The 16,723-nt window shown below is 54.3% G+C and overlaps 1 protein-coding gene across 3 annotated transcripts in view; it reads left to right on the forward strand.

The window, feature by feature from the left end:
• Acot7 (acyl-CoA thioesterase 7) overlaps window positions 1-16,723 on the forward strand; it is a 93,626-nt gene that overhangs the window by 53,613 nt on the left and 23,290 nt on the right. For all 3 annotated transcript variants that reach the window (XM_052178292.1, XM_052178293.1, XM_052178291.1), the window contains exon 6: window positions 5,714-5,800. In XM_052178292.1, coding sequence (XP_052034252.1) covers window positions 5,714-5,800 — 87 coding nt within the window. The remainder of the gene's footprint in view (window positions 1-5,713; window positions 5,801-16,723) is intronic.

Raw genomic sequence — 16,723 nt, forward strand, 5'->3', positions numbered from 1 at the left:
ATCAAAGACCTCAATCGTCTTGAGGGGAATAGACAAGGCAGTCACTGAGCCGCAGGCTCGGGGGGGGGGGGGGGGCGGCCTGATGTACATGGGACAGTGCGAGACTGCTGACCAGTGGACGGCGCCGAGAGGCTGTGTGTCCTTGATGAACATGGGACAGGGCCATGACTGCTGACCAGTGGACAGGCACTGAGAGGCCGTGTATCCTTGATGAACATGGGACAGGGCCATGACTGCTGGCCGGTGGGCAGGCACTGAGAGGCCGTGTGTCCTTGATGAACATGGGACAGGGCCATGACTGCTGGCTGGTGGGCAGGCACTGAGAGGCCGTGTGTCCTTGATGAACATAAGACAGGGCGAGACTGTTGGACAGTGGGCGGCGCTGAGAGGCCGCGTGTTCTTGAGGAACATGGGACAGGGCCATGACTGCTGACCAGTGGACGGCACTGAGAGGCAGTGTATCCTTGAGGAACATGGGACAGGGCCATGACTGCTGGCCAGTGGGTGGCGCTGAGAGGCCGCGTGTTCTTGAGGAACATGGGACAGGGCCATGACTGCTGGCCGGTGGGCAGCGCCGAGAGGCCGTGTGTCTAGAGCCTGCAGCACCTGGCCTGTTGCTTCCCTGGGAGCTTTACTAGGGGTCCCCGCATTATCTGGAAACTTCCAGTTTAAAGGGCAGGGTCCTAGTAACTGCTGCAGCAGGGAACCCCAGCATGTTAGTGCATAAATAGAGGTACAGTTCCTGCTGAGGCAGACTGTAAACCTCATTTGCCTAAGGGTGGGGACAAGGGACTCAAGTCCCTCTGTCCTGTGGCTTTGTATGTATTTACCATGTGCGTGTGTGTGTGTGTGTGTGTGTGATGTCTTCCTTGGCATCCATGGAGGGTAGGTTCCAGAATCCAAAGGTGCAGAAGTCCCATCTATGAGGTAGAGTGGGGCTCACAAACACTCACACACTAGATGGAGCCACACACGGAAAGCCTCCTGTGTCTGTGGATTCTCTTCATTATGTACCTAATATGTGTGAATATTATTAAGTGATTATTAATCTGTCTCCTCTATATATGTACAGTATAGTTCATGCTTCTCTCCTCCCAGCTCTTTTCAGAGAGTGTCTCACTAGATAGCTCAGGCTATCAGTGTCCCGAGACTCGGGAGTAGTGTGGCCATCCCACTTTCCCCAGTGGAGTCAGGCAGACATGGTCAGCTGTGGCCATAGGGCAGGAGAGGACAGCTGGCTCGCTCTGCTTGTTCAGTCTTCTGTTCACTGCGTCGTCGTCGTGTCAGTGTCTTTGCACATGGAGACCGCCTTGCCTCGGGCAGACTCAAGATCCTGCCAGCGTTGATCATGAGTAGTCCTCTCTGGTGTTTGCACACAGTGCCTCGTGTCCTGGGTGTGGAGCCCTGCAAGTGTGGGTTCCCTGCTTGCCCTAACACGTGATTATGATTGACGAGGGAGCAGCACTACATGACAGGCCCCTGAACTCCACTGTGTGTTTACCACACAGTGATCAACCCTCCAGTGTAGCAGGCCGAGGCCGTGAGGAGGGAGGGACTCTGTTTCTTCTCTTGAGGATGTTCCTGCTGCAATCTGGAAGCTTCTTGCTTGTCCATTGTTGACACTGGCGTCATTTACAGCGGACATGGGGAAAATGAGGCTCACTTGCTTGTCTGAGTGTGAGACTCAGACGTCACTGTGAGACTTGACCAGTCAGACGCTTCTTCAGTCCCTTGGGCATCCAGTCACTTTGAGTGAGTTCCCAGGACAGTGACTGCACCTGAAGTTCTTCCCAGGCCTGTGCATTTTCTTCTTCCTCCTCCTGCTCCTCTGCCCCTCCCTGGATGCCATCCCAGGGTTCTTGATTCAGAGCTGAGCTCTGACAGGCTTTTGTTCTGGAGTTTCCCTGAGCTCCAGGTCTGGAGGCCGGAAGTATCTATACCGGATCCTTGCTTCCCCGGTCTCTGGACTCGCTCTGGGTTCTGCTTACAGACCTGCTGCTGTTTTCTGGAGCGTGTCTCTTCCCGGCCGGCCGGCTGGCCTGCCCAGGAGCAGTGACAGCTCAGGCCTCACCATGGCCTGCCTCTATTCAGTGTCTTGCCGTGGGACCATGACTCGGGCATGCCATTCAGACGTGTGTGCCCGCCTCTCATGCTGGCGTGATGGGAGCATCCTCTTGGCATCTACAAAGAAAGGTTTTCAGCTGGGCAGCGCTTCCCTTCTGGCCCTGGTCTGTGTTCAAGGTGCTTCTGTTTCTGTGGATGTATCTGTTCGTAGCAGACCTCTGTCACATGTTCCCTGTGTCACTTAGAATGTAGAATGTGGGGAATTCAGTAGTGGCTGTGTTAGACTCAACTACCCAAAGAAGGAGGCACTCACCCCAGGAGCTGTGACCCAGGTAGAGGAAAAGTAGACATCACTGGACCCCCAGAGCGGGGGACGTTAGCCGAGGACTGCTCAGGAGGAAGCCAGAAGCTGTCGCTTCTGCTCACAGAAAGCTCCTGCGCTTAGGCCCTGAGGACCCAGGAGCCGGGAGAGTGGCAGGACCAGGATTGTTAAACAGTACGGCAGGCACGACAGTGGGCATCTGTCTGATCTGGGAGCTGTAGGTCCTCCCCGTGCTGTGTGGACAAGTGACTTCCATGTGAGAGAGAGGGGAGCAGGGCAGTGGCTCGGGTGGTAGAGAGCTCGGCTAGTGTGCACAAGGTTCTGGGTTGGATCCCCAGCACCACACAGCGGGCATGCTGGACCTGCCTGTAACTGAAGCAAAACCCAGGGACACAGGTACAGACTGAGGTGGAGATCTCTCTGGGACAGTGGTGAATTCCAGCCTGGCCAGTGTACATAGTGAGACATAGCAGAAAATACAGAAACACAGTCAGTGTGAAAACATTTGTATAAAAGAATTTAGTGTGTGTGTGTTAATGCGTGTGTGTGCACGCATGCGCACGTGTGGGTAGTCACGGGCACGCCATTGCATGCCCGTAGAAGTCAGACCACAGCTTGTGGGAGTCGGGCCTCTTTCGACCATGTGGGTCTTTAGAAGTTTGGTCCGGTATGAGTGCTCCTCTCTGAGCAGAGGGGTCCGGTGTGAGTGCTCCTCTCTGAGCAGGGGGGTCCGGTGTGAGTGCTCCTCTCTGAGCAAGGGGGTGTGGTGTGAGTGCTCCTCTCTCTGAGCAGAGGGGTCCGGTATGAGTGCTCCTGTCTCTGAGAAGGGGGATCCGGTGTGGGTGCTCCTCTCTGAGCAGGGGGTTCCGGTGTGAGTGCTCCTCTCTGAGCAGGGGGGTCCGGTATGAGTGCTCCTCTCTCTGAAGCAGAGGGGTTCCAGTGTGAGTGCTCCTCTCTCTGAAGCAGAGGGGTTCCAGTGTGAGTGCTCCTCTCACTGAGCAGGGGGGTTCCAGTGTGAGTGCTCCTCTCTGAGCAGGGGGGTCCGGTATGAGTGCTCCTCTCTCTGAAGCAGAGGGGTTCCAGTGTGAGTGCTCCTCTCTCTGAAGCAGAGGGGTTCCAGTGTGAGTGCTCCTCTCACTGAGCAGGGGGGTTCCAGTGTGAGTGCTCCTCTCTCTGAGCAGGGGGGGTCCGGTGTGAGTGCTCCTCTCTGAGCAGGGGGGTCCAATGTGAGTGCTCCTTTCTCTGAGCAGGGGGGTCCGGTGTGAGTGCTCCTTTCTCTGAGCAGGGGGGTCCGGTGTGAGTGCTCCTCTCTCTGAGCAGAGGGGTCCGGTGTGAGTGCTCCTCTCTCTGAGCAGAGGGGTCCGGTGTGAGTGCTCCTCTCTTTGAGCAGAGGGGTCCGGTGTGGGCTTCGCTGCTCGTCTTCCACTTCTAAGGGAAACCAGAGCCAGGCAGAGCTGCGAGTTCAGAGGAGCCCTGGGCAGCCAGGCCTGGTCATTACAGAGTTCAGTTTAGGGCTCCATGTCCCTTTCCAGGTGTAACGAAGGTGGCCTGAGCCCAGAGTCATCTGGGTGATCCTAGTTCCTGGGGGTGACACTGAAGAGGCAGGAGATAGGTGAGACTCTCTTCCATCTGGTCACAGTCACAGGTCACCTCAGCCAACTACCGTCTACTGGCCATTGGGGGCCTTCCCAGGGCTCCTTGACTCTGTTGGTGGCAAATGCGGGAGTTAAGGGCACTCACTTGTCACCTGACAGTCCCACACAGTGGCCAGTAATGAAGCTCTCTGGAGAGTCTTAAGACCAGACCGCCTCTCAGAGCGGGTCTGGTGATTGTCTCAAGGTGCCCATCTGCTGTGAGCCCAGTGACCTTGCTTCCCTAGGGGCGAGTTCTGAGCTGTCTTGAGGCAGATGCTTCTGAGGTTAGAGTGTCTCAGCCCAGACCCCCCAGCTTTCTGGCTTTCTTGATACCTGGTGGCTTTAGTTTGAAGTCTGTGTGCTGTGTGTTTGGTCGCTCAAGCAGTACAGGACCCTGCTGGTGGGTAACCAGCAGAGCCTCGCCTCTCATCTGAACTGCAGTCTCAGTGTTAGCAGTGACTTCAGAGCTTGTGGGTGTTGGCCTCCCTGTCTCATCACATGAAGTCCCTTTCGAATCCTCTTATAAGGATGCTGGTGGTTTTGATCGGGTTACACCTTACTAGCTTAGTTCTAACTTAATCACGTCTTTAAAGCTCCACCCCTGTGTAGTGTTGTGTTATGAGAACATAGGAATTGTGGATGAACACATTCACCCGGAAACAGGAAGGACCATCCAAGTCTCAGGATGAGTGACAGCTGACACTCAGGGACCCCAGGTCTCTGGGTCAAGGCCACCCCTCATGCCACCACCTCTTTGCTGCTGAGGAATACTGTTTAGGGCCAGACTGCCTATTGCTTGGCCCTGTCCCGGCAGTTCTCTCAGCAGGCTGGGCAAGAGTAGGGACCTCTCACCGACCCAGCATGGAGAGGATGGGGACTTCTCTGTAACTAGAGCTCTGGGCAGGTGTGTGCACCCCGGACTGCGTCACAGCTGCGGCTCTCACTACACCTGCTGAGGAGAGGGAGCCCGGAAGAGTGCTCTCTGCCTCCAGGGACAGAACACGTGTCCTGGGTTTTTGGTTTTTTAAAGGTTTATTTATTTACTATATGTAAGTACACCGTAGCTGTCTTCAGACACCCCAGAAGAGGGAGTCAGAGCTCATTACCGATGGTTCCATGTCGTTGCTGGGATTTGAACTCAGGACTTTTGGAAGAGTAGTCAGTACTCTTCACCGCTGAGCCATCTCTCCAGCCTGTGTCCTGTGTTTTAAGGGAAAGCAGACAGTTTACGGCAGCCCTGAGTGACTGGAGCTCTGCTGATGAGTCTCTCTCCCATTCTTGGAAGGTTGGCACCTGTGGAGACCCGCAGAGGCAGGGGTGGTCAGGGGAGACCAGCACAAACACCTGTCGGGCCTGAGACACCCGGGCCAGTTCAGGAAGTACAGAAACATTACTGTTGCTTTTGTGTTGTTGGAAAGGAAGGTTAGCTGGTGATGACATCCGGTGGAGGACCACAGATAACCCTGGAACCTTCCAGCCAAGGGATGTAATGGCCACCATGGACAAGGTCTAGCGGGCATACTGTACCCAGAGTGCATGGGGACTCATGACGGGCTGCTGAGTACTGCTGTTACCTCAGAGAAACCTAAGTGACACTGCACGTTTACACTTCTGATGACACGGAATTCTGGGCGATGGTGGCCTTGCTACTGTTGGTCTGTGTGACATTGACCGCTTTCCCTTGCTTTTCTAGAGCCCAACACGGTGAGCTACAGCCAGTCCAGTCTGATCCACCTGGTGGGACCCTCGGACTGCACCCTTCATGGCTTCGTGCACGGAGGTAGGGTAAAGTCACTCTAGCCATCACTTGCCTGCCCTGAGCAGCCCCCAGGAGGCCGTGCTGCTTACTGACCTAGTTTAGACTTTCATGTCTGGTGAAGTATAAATTTAAACTTTTAAGAGGTTGCATAAGAAATTACTGAAATACCATTGGTGTCTGTTTTTAAACTGGAAATGAAAGTTGGATGGATGAGGGTGTTCTGTCAGAGGGTCACACTGAACCCGGGGATCTCAGCTGTCAGGTGTCGGGTAGGGCCGTGCAGAGCTCACGAGAACACCCCGAAACCCACTGTCAGTTCCTATTTTCAGATGTTCTTCCAGATAATTATTACCTTTACTGTTTGTGAGTTATTGAAGCTTTTCCCTCTAATAGCATAGGCCTTAAACATCCTGGGCAGGGTCCTACTGCGACACTGAGGACTTGTCCGTTGGCCCTGGAGGATACTTTTTACTTTAATAATGTGTGATGCCTCTTTGTGATGTAAGATAGTATAAGGAACACATCAACTGCTCAAATGGACGTTGTCATTCTGGATGTGAGTCAAGCAAACTTTAGAAATGAGTCAAGGGGGCTGGAGAGGCGGCTCAGCGATTAGAGCTCTGGCTGCTCTTCCAGAGGTCCTGAGTTCAGTTCCCAGCCACAGCATGGTGGCTCACAACCATCTGTAATGGGGTCTCATGCCCTCTTATGCAGTAGAACACTCAGATACATAAAGTAAATAAATAAATCCTCTTAAAAACAAGAGTCAAGGTTGGAGAGATGGCTCGGAAGGTAAGTGTTTGTTCTGTGAGCGCCTTGAGCTCTTCCCAGACCCTTGAGTGCCTCGAGATACTGAGATGGAGAATTACACAAGGTGGCCTGGGCAGCATCGAGATGTCTCCAGAACGACCGGAAACGGATCTGGTAAAGACAAATGCCAGGCAAAGGCGGTGCAGTGGTGCAGGTGGCAGCACAGTTGGAGGTGACATGCAGTGTCAGGGATTGGGCGTAGCCGCCCCTCCATCTGGGCACACCCGGTGGGTGCCTTTGTGCAGCACTGTCCGCGGGCCCCCCCCCCCCCCCCCCCCCCGCCGCCCCCAGTTCTTGTTCTGGAATGCGACTTTGCACTTCCTCTCTGAGCTGGGACTCTGCCTCCCGTTCATTTCATCCGAGGCTCAGGTGGCTTCTCTGTAGGTTTATGGTGATGTTTCTACCAGGATCCCTCAAGAATGGGGACCAGGTTTTATCTTGGCCTTGGAAGTAGCAATCTACACAGCGAGGCACAGCTTGCTTTAGAGATGCAGAGCAGCAGAGCCAGGGTGGCCTCAGCCTTGAGAGGAGTTTTAAGGCTTGTTTCTATTTCTAACCAGTTTCCTTTCGTGTGGCTCTGTTTTCAACATCATGACTGTTTGCCTGGTTCGCTGAGTGCGGTTTGCATGCTCTTTTGATCGACACAGGTCCCACCCAGGAAGTTAGTTCTACTTTATAGCGAGCAGTACTTTCCAGGGCTGTGACAGGCTCTCTTTCCACCCTGAGAGCAGCCGTATCCTTGTCACTGTCCCCACGCCCCTACCTCACTGGCCAAAAGTCCCAGGTAGACGGTAGCCCTCCCTGCCCTCTGCGCACGGCCACCCTAGCCCAGCCTTCTCCAAGACTCATTTTCCGGCTTCTCGTAGCCCCTGTCTCTGGCAGTGACTCTGTACTGCAGCGTAGGCTAGCAAATTAGTTTTTCCACCACAACTAGCAGTCCCATCCTACTGTCTCCTGGGTGAGGAGACACATCCTGAGTGGGCCCTCTTGGCTTTGCCTGCGAGAGGCATCAGCAGGGTGAGGTGAAGGATCAAGGAATTCCTGGGAAGCCCCTGAGAGGCCGCACTTGCTCATGGAGTGTAACGCGCCCTATGCTCTGGCGCTGTTTTAAATGTGTGAGTTGAGCTGCTTGGAAGCGTTTACAGTAGCTGTATGATGCTAAAAGCTGTTCTCCTAGGAGTTCCGTGTTGTGCGGAATGTATAAATATGCCTAGTTTTTACAGACCCCAACATCTCCTGCGTGCCTGTTGGTTCACCAGAAATAACACCAGCAGCTACTCCTCCACTGTGCTCCCCTGTAGAGCATTGTCAGCGGGTATCTAAATCACTTGAGTGTCATCTTAACCGAACCGGAAGGCAGGAGATGCCAGTCACACAGGCGTGGGGGTGGGGAGCCTGAACCAGTGTGACAGTTGCCTCAGTCCCTGGTTCTGTGCTGCAGTGCTTTGGAAATGTGCTGATTGAGTCGTTCTGCTACCGGCTGGGCTTGGCCCTGCTGATGACAGGGCTATGGAAGGTGCAAAGGAACCTTTCTGGTTGGAAATAGTCATTCTCCTCTCCGAGAGGGAGCTCTCGGGGTTGAGCCACTGGTATGGAAGTGCATATGGAACTGTGGCTTCTGCCGCCTTCGGAACCCTGTGTGAACCCCTCGTGGGCCTCCATGTCTTGGAAGTGCAGTGTCATCCTGGGAAGGACCCATCCTTTTTCTTTCTGTCCTTCACCGCCGCTACCTTCTGTTTGCATTGGCGCTTCCCGGGTGATTGACAGGTACTGGAATCAGAGTACAACTGAGGAAGACTGAGGCATCCTCCAGCCCCATCTCGGTGGACCCTGGGGGGGTTGTCAGTCTCCACTTCCAAGGCCATAGTCTTTCTGTCGATGCTTTATTTCTTGAAGTTCATTATTTTGAGCCTAAAGCAAATGTCACTCCTCTCGTCCCTTCCTTCCCCTCCTCTTGTAGCCACTTTAAATACTGCTTCTGGGCCCCGAAACTTCAGGGGTGTATCGCCATCCTCACATATAGGATCAGGCTGTGACTACAGGAAAGGGTTCTGGGTAAGGTGGTTACCACGGCACTCACAATTGCCTGGCAGTCTGTGGTCCTGTCGTTGCTCTGGGCCAGGGGTCCCTGCAGACCCCACCGGTCAGGGTGCTCTCTGTGGTGCTGTGCCTCTCACCTGGGTTGGATGCGTGACTCCTGGATTGGGCTTTGTCTGTGGGCTCAGGTGGGTGCCGTCCTCCAGGGGCCTCCCACAGCAGGCAGCAGATGTACTAGGATGAAGATCTGCTGAGGAAACCCCAGACAGCAGTAGCTTCCACACGGGTCTCTGTGGCCATGAGTGACCAGGGCCAAAGTGACAGCTTGGTGAAAGTTGGCTGGAGCAGGCTCGCCAGGCCACGGCCCTCTGGGTGCCACGGGACGCCTACCAGCTTTGCATCTCTTTGGGCTGAAGAGATGGCTCAGCGGGTAAGAGCACTGACTGCTCTTATGAAGGTCCTGAGTTCAAATCCCAGCACCCATATGGTGCCTCACAACCATCTGTAAAGAGATCTGACACCCTCTTCTTGTGTCGGAAGACAGCTACAGTGTACTCACATATAATATATCTTAAAAAAAACAAAGGAAAGTCTCCTTTGCAGGCATATTCTCTGTTGTGGGGTGGGGGTGGGGGTTTGAGGACAATGGTATGAGTTTTGCATACTTTAGGGGAGCCCTTCTCCCCACAGAACTTTGCTCCGTGTCTTCAGCTTCCATGGTTTTAGGTAGGAATGGTGAGGGCAGGGTTCTCTTCACTGGCATACTGGGGCCCTACGTCTGCTGGCTGCTGATGTAGTCCTCAACTTTATTCAGGCCCCTGATCCATTGGCTCCCCCTCACACACACACACACACACCCCACACACCACTCTTCATGTGATCCCCCCATCGGCCTCAGCACTGTCCTACTGCTTGTTGTATAGTCACGTTGGACTAGAGCTGCTGAAAGCTGGGCTAGGCCTCACCAGCAAGGTCGGGGGCTGAGACCTGGCATTTCTGTCAGGTTCCATGGGGCGCAGGGCTTCTGTACTGCTCCAGAGCACCTCTGAGGAGAGCGCTCTGTAGTGAAGGGCCCTGTTGTGCCTGCTGGGCTCTGGCGGCCAGGTGCTGTGACCTCCCTTCCTGTCTGGTAGCCCTCCTGTATCTCTCCCAGGTGGAGATGCTCCTGTGGGGCAGCCCTGCTCTCTGCCTCATGGCCACTTGTGTTTGTGTTTGCAGAGCCAAGCCACGCTCCTTGGCTGCCCCCGGAGGCTGAGGGTTGTGTGTTTTCTGAGGAATGCTGCTGTGTCCTTGGGCCTGCTGGGCTCTGGCGGCCAGGCGGCTGGTTGTGGCTAAGCTGTCCTGTGGTCTGGGTGGCCAGCCTATGGTCCAACAGGGTCTATAGCTGCGAGTAGAGCTGCCCAGAGCATGTCTGTGCTGTCAGGAGGAGATGGCTGGAGGAGAGCCTCACCCCAAGGTGACTCTGACCCTCCATTAGTAACTTTTTGAAGGTGCCAGGACCCCAGGAGAGCTGAGAAAGTCATAGTGAGGGACAAACTGGGGACAGTAGCAGCTTTGTCCCAGGAGTTCAGTGGCACCCAGCACAGTTTGTCATGCCTCTTTGTCTCGATGAGACACGGGTGTAATTGATGCCCTTCCTTTCCCCAGTCTCAGAGGACAAGAGCTGTGGAGGGGCAGATGGCATGTTCTGCTTTAGAAAGAACTTGTCTTGTTTGGAGTCAGTCCCCATGAGGGGGCAAGGCACTTCGTCGTGTCTGATGCTCGAAAGCTCTCCTGGTGCTCGAGCGCAGTCCCTGGGTGTGTGGCTAACTGCAACCACATCTCTCGGGATGCTGACAAGACCCTGCCTCAGAAAATCAGGGTCCTGGCCTCCTGCAGGTTACAGTGCTCTGAGAGGAGCTGGTGCCCAGGCCGGCTCGTCCTAAGGTGTGTCCTGGCTGGTGCTGATGATTCAGAGGACTGAGGGAAATGGATGCACTTGCAATGTCTGTTTGTCTCAGCAGCTTGGTAATACTGTTCTTATACCTTTTCCTCAATTTAAGTGTGGCATTTGTGTGTGTGTCTGTGTGTGTGTGTGTGTGTGTGTGCATGTGTCTCTGTGTGTGTGCGCGCGTGTGTGTGCACATGTGTGTGTTTGTGTGTGTGTGCGCGCGTGTGTGTCTCTGTGTGTGTGCACGCGCGCGCGCGTGTGTATGTATGTATGTGTGTGTGTATGTGTGTGTGTCTCTGTGTGTGCGCGTGTGTGTCTCTGTGTGTGTGCGCGCGCGTGTGCGCGTGCGTGTGTGTGTGTGTGTGCGTGCGTGTGTGTGTGGGGGGGGGGGCAGGGGCAGCTGGAAGCCACCTAGCTGAGCTGCTTCTCTCCCTGTGGGGCTGAGCTCAGGTTGCCAGGTTTGTGTAGCTGGTGCCTTTACCCTGCCGAGCCGTCCTCTCACTCTTGCCCTCGGTTCTGAAGAGTGCTGTGACTCCGCTGCAGCCCTGAGGCCCTGTCTGTGGTTTAGCACTCATTCATTCATTCACTCACTCATTCATTCGTACATTCACTCACTTCTGGGCAGGAGGGAGCGGCACACGACAGTAAGCCTGTGCCCACAGAGGTCAGAGGAGACAGCCTGTGCGACTTGATTCTTCCCTTCCACTGTGTGGGCTCTGAGGACCTAACTCAGGCCATCGGTTTTGGTGGCAGGCAGGTGGTGGCCACTACTTAGAGATACTTAAGTGGGTGGCCCTACTTAGAGATAACCCTTGCTACCCTGCCCAGCTGGTCTGAACTCCTGGGCCAGGTCATCCTCCTTCCTGAGCCTCCAGAGTGCTTGTGGTTCACTGGGCAAACTCTGTTCAGTTCTGGTCACTTTCTTTGTTCTGGCGCAGTTGAACATTGTCTGTTCAGAGGGGCATTTATGCAGTGTGGTACGGGAGACCTGAATCAGGTTCTGTAACACCTGAGCATCCCTGCCAGGAGCACTGCTGCCTAGCCCAGGCTAGGCCTGCAGACATCAAGGCTGCATGGCATCCTCTAGACAGCCAGGAGAGGAGCTGTTGCTCTCAGAGCCCGGGAGAGGCTGGAAGAAGTGTGCTCAGAGGACAAGTGGGTGGCTCTGAGCCTGTGTGATTTAAAAAGAAAAATTAAAAATACCAGCATGTTGGTGCTGAGAAGAGAGTGACAGAATCTGCCCATGGAAAAGAGGAGGGTGGGCCTGGGGGGCTTCCTTCCCACCTGTGTGTCTCGGAGGGTGGGCTTGGGGACCTTCTTTCCCACCTGTGTTTCTCGGAGGATGGGCTTGAGGGGGTTTCCTTCCCACCTGTGTCTCAGAGGGTGGGCCTGGGGGACCTTCCTTCCCACCTCTGCCTTGGGCCTCTGGGTCCTTGTGTTCCCTCTAGAGTGACATACTCTTAGAACAGAAGCATAACTCCCAAGTTTGTCCCACTGCCTGGGGTCCCAAGCCACCCCAGTGAGGTGCATGTTCCCCACCTGTCGTGGAGATCCGGCCCTCTTGTGGGGTTTACTGGCCCTCGGCTGAGCTTTGGTGACTGCTGCAGTTACCCGGACGCCTGGCATGCATGTGCCCTCGAGTCGATTCTGCTTCCACCGTCAGGCTGGGCCCAGATCATGGAGTAGGTATCAGCCAGGGCCAGGAAGGGGAGTGACAGTGAGCAACCTGTGTGGCATGCTGTTAGGGTCACTTTCCGTCCTGTACTGTCTCCGGTCCTTGGCTCTCAGGGTCCACAGCAGTAGAGGGCAGAGCTGGCATTCCCAGGGTCCATTCCCAGGGTTTCTGGGCTCTACTCTTAGCTTGCTCTTGGAAACGGGTCATGGGTAGTAAGGCAGGTGCTGCACTTGTAGACACGGCCCCAAGAGCAAGGGCCGGCAGCCTGCCCTCTCACAGCCCCGTGCTGTCGGAGAGCTCTGCCCTCTCACAGCCCCGTGCTGTCGGAGAGCTCTGCCCTCTCACAGCCCCGTGCTGTCGGAGAGCTCTGCCCTCTCACAGCCCCGTGCTGTCGGAGAGCTGGGCCTCCTCCCTTGGACCTTCCGCAGACAGTTCTCTCTTGCTTGTGACTGGACAGTATCTCAAGCCTGCGGGGCTCTGCAATGCTTGCTGCTCCTCTGCAAACCTCCCGGGCTGTTCCCCGCTGCCCTTCCAGTCTCCGTGCTGTTCCCCATGCAGCCCCCTCTGCTTCAGGCCACAGAGCCTCCTGTGCTGCCTCCTGTCTCTGAGCAAGCCCGCACTCCTGGGGCCACCCCCAGCCCTGTCCTATCCCCTGGCCTCAGCTCTGTCATGGAGCTCTGGCACTCCCTAACAATCTGTCCCCAGGGCCTGGCCAGCAGCCCTGCAGGTGGCCCTGATCCATCCCAGATCCATCCCAGAAAGCCTCCACATTTCCTCTTGGCCCGCCCTCCTGGCTGTACTGTCTCATGTTGAAATCTGAGCACAGTACCTTATTTCCTCCTGGTCCAGACCCTGGCCACTGATGACACTGGCCTCTTGTTGACAGCCCCACTTCTCCACACACCTTCCCCACATACCAGCCACCATCCTTGCAAACAGGAGCCACACTCTGCTTGGGACCTGACTTGACCACTTACATCTCTGAGTCCATCCTCCTGCGGCCTGCCTGCCCCCTCTGCAGAGTTCAGATTGCCGGTGTGTCCAGGTCCAGAAGAGTACAGGTGCTAACCCTGGCTCCTGTGCCCCATTGTCATCTCTAGACAGCAGACTGACCCCTCACTGCCTGTTGCAGCACGGGTCCTCTGCAGTCCCAAGCTATGCCTCCTCAGTAGGAACAGGCCTTTTCTCCCTCTTGGACTGTGTATTCATTAGGGTGACCAGAGCAGACAGTAGCTAGCAACTCTGTCCTGTCCACAGTGACCAGTGCATTGCATAAATAGTAGCTGTCCCTCCCCCTGGCCTATGTCTGCTCTGGAGCTGGGCATAGATTTATAGTGCTGTCCTTTCTACCAAGTTCCCAAGGCATGGGGTGACAAATGTGCCCTACTGCCTCTGCTCTGCCTTGGGGACTGTGGAGTAGCAGTCTGCAGATTTATTTCTAGGTTTCCTCAGCTTCCAGAGTCCAGAGGCAGAGTGGCTGCTTCTCTCTCTCTCTCTCTCTCTCTCTCTCTCTCTCTCTCTCTCTCTCTCTCTCTCTCTCATGTGGCAATTGAGGATGTGGCTTGCCAGAGATGGCTCTCTCTTTCCACCGCAGGTCCACCTTAGTGGCAAGAATGTTTTTACTCCCTGAGCTGTGTCTGTCTGTCTCCTGAAGTTCCCACATTTGACTTTTGTTACTGTCTTTAGAAATTTGTCGTTGTCTGCATACTCACTACCAAAAATAACCTCTATTAATTGCCTTAATTAAGACTGTGTGCCAGGGATTCCTTGATCCTTTCCCAGTGTTCCTGGGTAATAGGACCCAGAGGACCAGGGCGGTGTGGGTGCGCAGTCACCTGTGTCCTATAATAACCTCTTGTCATCAGCAAAGGGTAGGATATATAAAAGTAAGACAAAGTTACTATCATTTGCTTAATATAGGAGGCTGGCACCCACACTCCGTCAGCTGGGATTAAATATAGAAATGGGGGCATCTTGGATCCCCGCCCACAGAGCAGGCGGCGCTGGCGGGCTTCAGCATGGAGCTGCTAGCTGCTGCCGTGGGTTTGTGGGCAGCCCTAACCCAGCCAGCCAGCAGGCTTCAGGAAAAGAAAATTAAGTCTCTATTTTTAATCCAGTCAGCATGTTGTCAATACTTAAAGAAAAATCAAAACAAAAATCTTTAAGCTGTTAAATGTTAAGATGCAAAAATATCTCAAGTACCCGGTGTTTATGTACGTGTTGGTGGCCAGGCAAGCCTGAGTCTTTTCTCTCCCATAATTCCTCAAGTGAACGCGTCTCCAACGACAGCAAATGCTACAATTTTGTTGTCATCTTTGAATTGCCAATCTGGAGAGGCTAGGGCAGCCCACGATAGACTGTGTAATTTGCCAAGATTGGGTTTTTTTTTTTTATTGTTTTCTGAGTGTGTGTGTGTGTGTGTGTGTGTGTGTGTGTGTGTGTGTGTTGGTACTAGCCATGTCTGAATGGGAAGCAAGTGAGGAGGCTTTCTGTGGACACCTGGGAGAGGTGCTTTACAGAAAATTTGGCACTTGGTAGTTGTGTGAACAGGCGTGAAAGGGAAGGTGGGCTATGGCCTGGTGAGGGCGCCTGGGGATGGCGAGGGCGCCTGGGGAATGGTGTCCGTCTGGACTGCGTGACAACAAGGCAGGGGGGGCAGCAAAGGCCAGCTCTGTTTTGATACAGTTCAGCAGACCGTGCTCTCCACCGCACGCTGGGACTCAGTCGTCCTGCTGTGATGTAGTCTGTGGTAGCTGTGATGGAGCCCTTGGAGACTGCAGGAAGAGCTTCTGCTCAGACAGGGCCTCACATAGCCATGCTGACCTCAGAGTCGCTTTGTAGCTGAGGATGGCCCCTGCCTTCACTTCCTGAGTGATGGGATACCAAGCCTGGCCTGTGTGGTGCTGGGGGTGGAACTCAGGACTTCCACGTCTAAGCAAGCACTCCAGCACTGAGCACCTCCCCTCTGCTCCTCAGTGCTGTGTCTTAGTTCCCTCCTGTCGGGCTGCCCGTCCTCCTCTTCCCTTCCCACCTCACAAGCAAGCAGGTCTCAGCTCAGACCCACATAGACAGACCTTCTCTATGGGAAGGGAGAAGAAAAGGCTTGGACTAAAGGTGTGTGTGTGTGTGTGTGTGTGTGTACATGAGTGCAGGCCTGTGAAGGCTAGAGGCATCTGATTGCCCTAGGGCCAGAGTCATAGGTGATTTAACTGGCTGGTGTGGTGCTGGACCCACACTGCAGTCCTTGGTAGAGCAGTCACAGGCAGAACAACTCTCTATTGTTTGCAATGAGCTCAGTCAGAGGTAGTGGGGCGAGCAGAGCATTGGCATCTGGGAGGTCAGTTTGCCTTCCTGGGTGCTGTGGTTTTTACATCCACACTCGTGCAAACACACGAGATGGGCAGTGCAGTCACTGACTGAGCACTGGGGGATTTAGGAGAATTTGGGGAGGAGACTGAGAACCGATTGTGCTGGAGCTCAGATCAGAACATTGGTAGAAACATGGGCGGCATCAGCCAAGCTCATGAACTTCAGAAGGGAATTGGACAGGAGACTATTTGTGCTGTGTTCTGGCAAAGGGCATTTGCATTTTGTCAGTGTCCTGAGCCTTTGGGGCTGAACAGAAGTATTGGATTACTAGACGAGGCAGAGGAAGAGCATTTGGGTGCGGCGTGTGTGGTGCTGACTGTTATAGCCAGGTTCACACTGAGAGCTGAGAGTGAAAAGACAAAGGTTTGGGGTTTCTTTTCTTTTTTTTTTTCTGTCAAATTTGGGTTGAGAAGGAACACATTTAAAGGTGTGTGTGTGTGTGTGTGTGTGTGTGTGTGTGTGTGTGTGTGTGTTGGAGTGGTAGGAATTGTTAAAGAGAGATTACTGACATTAAAGTACAATCAGGAGGCAGTAACTTGCCACCAACATGGTGGAAGGAGAGCATACCAAGGGAAGAGGAAGCCAGGCAGCCCGCACGGAGGCGGTAGGGCGGATGCCGTGACGTCTCAGGATGCCACAGACTGTCCGAGAACTGTGGCCTTGGGCTGCACATGCTGGTGTGTACCTTTAGTTTTAGCACTCAGGAGGAATCTCTGTGAGTTTGAAGCTAGCCTAGTCTACCTAGCAAGTTCCAGGACAGTGAGGGCTATACAGAGAAACCTGTCTCAAAAAACAAAGTAACTAAAACAAAAAAAGAGGCTCCTGCAGCAATCTCCAGTGTTTCTCTTACAAAGAGCTGCCCAGGCATTCGGAAGCTGTTGTAGCCATGTTTGGGGGAATGGTGTCAGCAGACCTCAGCACCGTCTCTACATTGCCATGCAGAATTCAAAAGATAGGAAGTCTTTGAGCCTAGATTTTGAAGGAAGCCTGGGTGCGGGGCAGTGTGTGGTAGGTTGGGTTCCCTTCAGGCTACCACGGTGAGATGCCTGTTGACAGCTGGGGGATGGGTAAGCAGAAGCAGCCCAAAGAGACCATGTGGCTACAGCGGCAAGACTCCAGGAGT

The sequence above is a fragment of the Apodemus sylvaticus genome, chromosome 3, assembly GCF_947179515.1.
Source record: "Apodemus sylvaticus chromosome 3, mApoSyl1.1, whole genome shotgun sequence".
Taxonomy (NCBI): domain Eukaryota; kingdom Metazoa; phylum Chordata; class Mammalia; order Rodentia; family Muridae; genus Apodemus; species Apodemus sylvaticus.